Source organism: Corvus brachyrhynchos, unplaced genomic scaffold (assembly GCF_000691975.1).
Source record: "Corvus brachyrhynchos isolate BGI_N302 unplaced genomic scaffold, ASM69197v1 scaffold91, whole genome shotgun sequence".
Taxonomy (NCBI): Eukaryota; Metazoa; Chordata; class Aves; order Passeriformes; family Corvidae; genus Corvus; species Corvus brachyrhynchos.
Window position 1 is genome coordinate 3,181,745 of NW_008236442.1, and position 8,571 is coordinate 3,190,315.

Consider the following 8,571-nt stretch of genomic DNA (forward strand, 5'->3'; position numbering starts at 1 on the left):
TCCATAAATTATTTTTTTATTCCAAATCCAGCTCTCAGTTTACATTGTACAGGAAATACAGGCAATCATAAAAACATTCAGGATTGGCAACATTACACGAAGTCCCCAAACTGAATTCATCACTCTGATGCCAGTGTGCCACTTAGACTCTAAACTTGGATAAAATGAAGAGACCAAAAAAAAATTTTAACAAATCAGAAGCAGCAAGGAACAAGATTCCCATGGTCTGTTAGGAAAACTTAACCCAGAGCTATATCCTGCCTTAAGATGAAGTGGCCCAAAAGTCTCATGCATTCCCTCAAATTCCAGCTTCCAGACAGACCCAAGATGGTCCAGATGCTCTTCAAGTCACAAGCCACACCTCTGCTGTTGTCCAAACTCCCTCAGGATTTACTGGCAAAACCCAAAAATCCAACAAACCTCCTTCTGCTGCCAAGAAAATTGTGTACTATTTGCAAAGTTAATCAACACAAACAGTCTTTCCATCCCAGCAATATTAAGCCATAAAGGCTGAATAACATGTTGGCCATCAACTGTTGACAGTGCACTCAAATTTGCTGAATCTGGTGAATGTTGGCAGGATGTTTTGCCCTTGGATTAAGTCCCTGCAGCCTCTCCTCCACACATATGTTCAACCATTTGTTTTAGTGATCACTTGAAAGAGCAGCTCCTCATTAGCTGCTTCTGTGCAGACTCGAGCACTCACTCACTGCCTTCAGCAGCATCACCTGCACCACAGGAAGTTAAATATATACAAAGATTTTCACAAACCAAGCCTCAAATGCCCAGCACTAAAGCCAGCAGTGCAGCATGGCAGCATTACCTCTGAACAATTCCTAAATAAATAGACCTGAATATCACGTTGGACCTCAGAACATCAGGCTGTCACGGCAGGAAAAAGCAGAGACATGTGACTCCATGCCATTAATAGCATTTAAAACATTTACCTCTAAAACCTGGCAAACTGTGACCAAAAATTTTACACTTTTTTTTAATTAAAAAGCTTTTTATTAAAAAAATTACGTGCACAGCTCATTATTAAATGTCTTCTTTACTTTGACTTGGTTTCATTCAAACACAGACAACTTTACTGACTTAAGTTTTATACATTTTTTTACTTTAAAAATCCCACAAGGTAAAAACCCCAACAGACACATACAAATACAGGAAATGGTATTGCTCAAGGGCTTTTTTTTTTTGTCCCACTCATGTTAAGAAGTGCAATTTTGCTTCTATGGTCCTTTAAAGTGAAACAGTTCTCTCCCTCAGTAAAACAACACTCTGCAGGAAGAATTGCACCACATGCACAAAATACATGAAGGTCTCAGCTCTACCCAGCTTCCCCTACGCGCTGGTTAAGGTCATGAGAGATCTATATGAAAATTGTGTTTACAGTAACTCATCCCTACCAGTACAGACAGGTCAGTAAATGCATCCACACTCTGTGAACTTGCTGGGGAAGGGAAGTCAATACCATCTACAATTAGAGCAGTGAAATGTTTGTATTTACCAGAACTCTCCTGCTTTTCCATACAAATGTGTGCCTGCTCCGAGCCATCGGGACTGTGTGGCTGAACTGCAAGTCCAGCATGGGGATACATTCCCCAAAAATCCATAATTTAACACAGAACTCTTGGGTTTTATCTCACTGAACTTGATTCTTCTACACATCTGTCTGGCCCCACTTAAGACAACAGGACTACTACCTTTATTTTCCCCACTAGAACATCTCAGCTCCAGGGGAAATTTCAAAAAGAACTCAGCTTTGGCTTAATATTCCCTTCACTGAAAACAGTGAACTGTGCTACTGGCTTTGGAAAGATTTCATTTTAAAAGTTTTCTGGATTAACTCTTCAACATTTTGAGGAAACAAGAATATTAAAAATTAGGCTTTTAGTGACTACAAGAACCAGGTTCCTCACCAATTCCTTTCCTTTCAGCTGCAGCTGAAAGACACTCTACACATCTTATCATTTGTCATTAAAAAAACTAGAAGGCCATTCCCTCTAGAATCCTTAAAAAACTCAAGTTTTATTCCAATTTGCTGAAGTTTTCCAATGCAGAGTGCTGGTTTACATGAAAAAGTAGGAAATGCCCAGATTACCTGAAATTTTAAGTATTCACTTAGGAGGATATTTACCTGCCATGAGACAGAAAACTGCCTGAACCTACTGTGCAGACCTCTTATATTGGAGCACTTATAACTACAGGGACAAGAGTTGAAGTTTATATTTAAATGCAAAATCATAAGACTGTGCTCTCTAATGTGAAAAGTTTCTAAATTTAAAGTAGAAGCTTGCAGTGTCTGTTGACCCTGGATCTCCCCCAGGAAACCTTACATGAAATGGGTGGACATATCTTTGTATAAAGAGTATTTCAGAATCTGGAATGTAGAAACACAGTGCAAAAAACCAGAAATAGTTTGAAAAATAGTTTTTACATCTCAAAACCTCCCAGATTAAAAAGGTGCTATAAAGACAAGATATGGTGCTAAGAAGTAGTCTGAAAAATTAATAATGGGTTATTTCCCTCATAGGGGGAAATTTATTTATTTATGGGCATGTAGTGACAGGACAAGGGGAATGGTTTCAAACTGGCAGGGAGTGGGTTTAGATTTGGTATTAGGAATAAATTCTTCCCTGTGAGGGTGGTGAGACCCTGGCACAGCTTCCCAGAGAAGCTGTGGCTGCCCCTGGATCCCTGGAAGTGTCCAAGCCCAGGATGGATGAGGCTTGGAGCAACCTGGGATAGTGGAAGGTGTCCGTGCCCATGGCAGGGGGTGGAATGAGATGGTCTTTAAAATCCCTTCCAATCCAGGGCATTCTGTGATTAATTAAAAGCAGTATTTCAGTTAGAAGTCTAATTTAGAATTCATCATGTTTTACCCTAAATGGCCACTTCGAATGCTGTGAAACATGATTTGCAGCCAGAAGCACCAAATACATAAATTCTTCCACATCAAAGGAGTAGTTTGTAAATTTTGGATGTTCTCCCAGTGTTGGGTGGTGTCCCTAGAAAAACAAGATAAGGATTTTTAGACAGAAAAAAAATCAATGCATCTTCCATTCAAAAAAGCAAGAAAAAAATTGAGGATCTGCCATTTTAATTTATTATTTCTGATCCACTGATCTGCTCTGAGGCAAAAGAATCAGCAAAGTAACTGCATAACAGCCATTCTATGAATGGTTATGGCCAATTAATTTAATTTCTCTTCTTCCCTCAGCCATTAATATCAAATGATTTCTTAATCACAACAGGGAAGTTAATTTGGTCTAAAGAATGAAAATCATATTTCAAATACCAGAACATAGGTAGGTAAAGCAAGATAACTGTGAAGGCCTTCAGTTATAGCACCTCACCCTTCCAGTGTGGCCACCATTACCTGATCTTGAGGGAATACTTTATTCCTTTTCCTCCAAGTGATGTAATGAATGCCTCTCAGCCTTGCCAAATCCAGGTAACAACGTTCATCTTCACAATTGTATCTAGGGACAGACAGAAAAAACACATTTACCTACAGAGATTGTGCTGAAGTTTACCAGGGTGAAACAGGAAAAAATTGAAATGTCTTTTGTCCAGTTCTAAAACCATGGACAAATTCTGCTCCACTGAAACAACAAGGGTTGCCTTCTGCTCTCAAGATGTGGCCTTGGAGGCAGTTGGAGACACGTCTGCACATCAAACATATCCCTGTCCAGCTGCAGCAGCTCTTGGACATGTGAAAAACAACCTCTGGCTTTCTGAACTTATTTGGAGACTGGACAAAACATTCTCAAGCCAAGACTGTGCTGCAAAACACCAGTTCTGCAGCCTTCCCACAGCAGAATTTCTCAGGATGGAGGATTCAGCGCTCTTCAAACAAGCATTCTGGATTTCTGCTTAGGTCTGTAGGACTGGAGTGTCTGCTAACACCCACACTTTGTGACAAAATATGTTTAAAAGGAAGCTACAAGAGCAATTTAGGCAAAACACAACACAGGGCTGACCTTGGCCAGCAAGCTGGTGCTCACGTCCTGAGCAGAAAAAGGAGAATATAAAAACTTCCAGGGGGTGGGTAGCACCCTGGACATGCACATAATCAATTCACCTGGATCACTGAAACATCATTAGATGTCAGACTCACCAGGCAGAGCTTGAGCAGTGAGGTTTTCTCATTGTTTGCCATTTTGCCATTATGTTTATACCATGGTAGATTAAGAAATCACAGGCTAAGCCTGTATGATATAATTACACTGTATTTTAGAATGAAAGCTTTCTCTGTTTTGATCCCCAGAAGAGGCTGCCAAAAATGAAGTCTAAACAAGACAAACATTCATGGTCAAATACCAGGAAGGGAGAGGCTTCATTAACACACAGGAACCAACAGGAGCAGTTGTGTGTGTAGTAGAGGGGGAAGAAGGGACAAACAGACTTACAGCTCAAACACAACAGCCCAGTCTGGGAGAAAGAGCAGATGGGTCAGTCCAGCTCCGTGTATCCCAATGAATATATCAGAGTTGTGGGTAATTCTCAGTTGCTCCGAAAATTCAAGTTCCCTGCAGACAACACAACAAAAGTGGTGATGATGTGGCAGCTCTATCCACCCCAGCAGAACACAGGGAAAGCACAAAATTGGCCTAAGGGAATACTGAGACTGATTTTTCAAGGAGCAATACTAAGAATCATAAATGCTGCAGCCAGCAATAACTCAGCACAGAACTAAAAGAAATGCAGGCAGGTTTCAAAACTTCGTAAGAACTTTTTTAAAAAATATTTTTTTGTCAGGGTAAAGTTTTTGTAAGTTTAAGGGTTTTTCTTTTTACTTGCCTTTAAAAAAATGCACTATCTTAAAAAAACCCAAAAACTACAAACAAAATACCCCAAACAAAACCTAAAAGCTCAGTATAAAAGACCTGTTTCTGAACTGCATTCAGTGTAATGTAAAATACACAAATAAACTTCCTCCCACTGTCTCTGGTGAGAACACAGATCTCTCAGCGCTGCTTCAGTTTCTCACTCTTCCTGCATGATTCATGACAGCTCCAGGTGGAGCTGCTGCCATTTGGGACAGGCATGCTCTGTTTGGGAACTTTTCCTTCAATCCATTTCTTCCTGGCACAGTGCCTACTACGTCTGGCACCACAAACTGACCTCAAGTGGTGCCTTCAGCGGCCACCAGAGCAGCAAATAATCAGAATTATCATTGATTACTAAACTAAGGCTCATATAAAATAAGACACCAACATCATACAACAGAAATCCCTGTTGACACAGTTATTGCAGAGCATTAGCCAATGCAAAAAGGTGACTGGAACACAGCTGGCTTTGGGAGAGGGAACAAAAGGGATTTCAAACCTTGCTCATTGTATAGTAGTTTTAACCCGAGCCTACTAACCCTAAGTAGTGCGTTATAGAACGGGTGTGTTCGACTACCTCACCCACCACTCTCTCAGTAAAACTTTTCCTTCCCAGTCCTTGGATTTTGCCCAGGTTAGAGCTGGGGACAGACACAGCACTGCCTGCAAACAGCTGTCAGCAGCCACAGGCAGCACGAGCTCACACCAGTTTCCTCCCACAACTCACTTGTATTTGTAGTCCACCACTTTGACCTCCAGCGTCGACACCGTTTTCAAGGCATTCACAAGCTGAGGAGAATAACAAAAAGACAATGGTTCGGTGTCCTCCTTCAGTTAATTGCTCCCTTGCACTCCTGACCTGGTAAAGATAAAACCGACTTCTCTCTTTGCCATTTTACCAGAACACAAACTACATGCAGCAGTGGAGGCATGAAGTGAGGACGGCCCAGCAGATAAAGCACAAATCCTTTGCTCTGTCTGCTCTGCCACTGAGCTAGTGCATCACATGAGCCTCAGTTTCTCCCTGCATAAGGTAGGGATGATAATCCCAATTCATTTCTGTAAGGCACTAACAGTAGAGAATGAAAATAGGCATAAAAACATTAAATGTTATTATTTTACCATGAAAGAAGATTTTACACAAGTCCATGAAGTTGCATGATGGAAAAACATAAATCAATATGAAAATTCATTACGTTTCGAGTGCACAAACTCTGATACAAGGGCTTGTGCATTCCAATCTGCAGGCACTACAAAGGGTTTTGTTAGACCTCAACACTGGAGATGGTATAAATAAAAGGAATAATCCAAAAGTGAAATAATTTAATTTTATCTGAAGCTCTGCAGTGTCTGTTTGCTCAGAGGAAATACTTTCAGTATTACATTTGTAGTCTTCCACTGGATATTTAGAAAGGGCAGCAAGGTTCAGTGTCTGGGGTACAGAAATGGAGACTGCCTAGAAGACATTTTAGAACAAATTAATAAAAATATTGGACGTATTTGTCTGAGATTTGCCAGAAAATAGATGTCCAATCCAATGAGCAAGACTTAACTTCTAATAAATCTTTTTTAAAGATAAAAAGGACCACACCTCATTCTGGTTTAATATTTTCCGGTAATCTGTGCTGCGTGCGAGGATGGTGACTCGGATTTTCCCATCCTAAAAAGAAAGAAGCAGCAGTGTATCAGCTAAGAGGCAGCTCTCACAAAAAAACAATCCCAACTCTTCCATATTTACATCTGGCAATTATTTGAGCAACTAAATATGTTCCTTCCACATGTAATAAACAGATGATGTAACCATTTTAAAATTCACATCGTGTTTTCTGACAGATTCAAAACATCAAAAACTTTATGAAAGTCTGATTATTAACCAAGAAAAAAATATTTTCTGAAATATTTATTTGATTCAGTACAAAAGAGCCTTTGTATCACACATTACATGGCAGTTTTTGAAAGCAGGAAAGCACCTTGCTGGATGGCTTGTGCACAAGTTCCTTGGGAAAAAAATATTTTACTTCTATACCAGTTCCTCGTTTTACCTCTTTTAATTAATTGGACTCGCAGGGGTGAGCGTTCCAAGTGAAATAAAGAGATTTAGCTGCATGACTCCCATTAGTGTCAGCAGGAGAAGCATAACTAAATGCCTGTGCAGAGCTCTGAATGTGCCCCTCAGCAATAATACGTGGGCGAGTCTCCAGCAGACACTTCAACCTCAACCAGCCCAGAACTGCCCTGGCCACCAAGAGCAAAAAACATCAGTGTGAGCAACAGAGAAGCCCAGACCAGACAGATGGTGCTGGGCAAGCATGGAAGGATCAGATTCCACTGTTTCCAGCTCTGATCCGAACTCAGAAGTATCCAAGAGGATTGATAAAGGGCAAGCTCTGCACTGCTCTGTGGGATTCCCACTGCTGCTCCATGGAACACGGGTCTGACTTAACTAGGAAGGACAGAAAGGCCTCAAGCACAGAGAATGGATACAGGGATGAGACCCTAAGGTTGGAAGGAGAATGTACTAAAGTCTGTCCTATGGAAATATGACACAAGGGCGACTGTCACAAACATACACAAATGTTTCCTGAAGGCCTTTACAGGAGAAAAAACAAACCCAAAACATCACAGGAAAGGACAAAAAGTACACAGATACACCCTCACTCCCCACTGGGTTCAGTTTGCCACTGCTGTTCCCTGGCAAGAGCCACCAGCTCGATCTTACAGCTGCATTATGCAGTTACCATACCTTGGGTCCTTCCTGAGTAATATTTAATCTGTGTAGCACGTGCTGAGAAAATGCTCGGAACAGCCCCGTACCGTGACAGCCAGAGATCTGAAATTTTAAAAAGCAATTGTTAATATACAAAGATATTTTCCTCAGAAAACTGAGCTTTGTGGAACAAAAGCCCAGTATCATGCACTGTGCTGCACGTGTCACTGCTCACTGCAACACAAGTGGCACTTTCATTGAGAAAGACATAAACTCTCTCTAGTGTTAGAGCTGAGTGTGTGAGCTAATACCCTCAGGGATGCATGACTGTGTTCAAGCTCTTGTGCTCCACAAAATCACCAGTTAGTTCACAGTGCCCACCCATTAAAGAGGAATAATATGCACCTCCTGAGCTGTGACATAGGAGACTGCACACAGCCAGCTGGAGTAACTTTAAAATCCCAATCTTTAGGGAAGATCATTCCATTTGGAGTTGGAACCTTCACTGCGGTGCATTTCATGATATCGGAGAGATTCGTTGGCTCAGATTCCATCCTGCCACACCCCCCTAGTGAGAATGGATGGATAAAGGGACTCACCAGAGGTGTGTTATAGAACAATCCGTATCGCATCCGAGGCAGCAAAGAGAACACGGCTTCTTTGAAGCACACCTGGGAAGGGGATCACAAGGAGTTACACCCCACTGCTGCCTTCCCCCAGCCCATTCACTGCCAGCCCTGCTCTAAATGAGCCAGCAATTACTGCTCCTGCCAAGGACAGCCTCACTTCCTTGGCTGTGCAAATGAACAGAACAAAGAAAATCCTCATCACAAAAGAGCTCTCGATTGGGACGATACAGATGCAAGTGTGGGAAGAGGTGTTGAAAACACCCCAAAACAGAACGAACGTGGACTAAAGGGAAGGAAACCGGTTAGTGAGTTTACAACTAGATTTAAGAGGCTAAAATGAGCTCTGAATGAATGGATATATTTTTTGGTGTAATTTTTTTTTAATGGTAAGTAGCAGGAA

General features: G+C 41.3%; 1 protein-coding gene across 1 annotated transcript in view; it reads right to left on the bottom strand.

Annotated features, from left to right (window-relative positions):
• The window catches only part of EOGT (EGF domain specific O-linked N-acetylglucosamine transferase), a 20,041-nt gene continuing 11,470 nt past the window's right edge, over window positions 1-8,571 (bottom strand). Inside the window, exons 11-17 of the mRNA XM_008643595.2 lie at window positions 8,142-8,213; window positions 7,579-7,665; window positions 6,427-6,495; window positions 5,563-5,624; window positions 4,416-4,535; window positions 3,383-3,485; window positions 1-3,011 (exon numbers count right to left, since the gene is read on the bottom strand). Of these exons, the coding sequence (XP_008641817.1) occupies window positions 2,865-3,011; window positions 3,383-3,485; window positions 4,416-4,535; window positions 5,563-5,624; window positions 6,427-6,495; window positions 7,579-7,665; window positions 8,142-8,213 (660 nt within the window). The 3' untranslated portion in view covers window positions 1-2,864. The remainder of the gene's footprint in view (window positions 3,012-3,382; window positions 3,486-4,415; window positions 4,536-5,562; window positions 5,625-6,426; window positions 6,496-7,578; window positions 7,666-8,141; window positions 8,214-8,571) is intronic.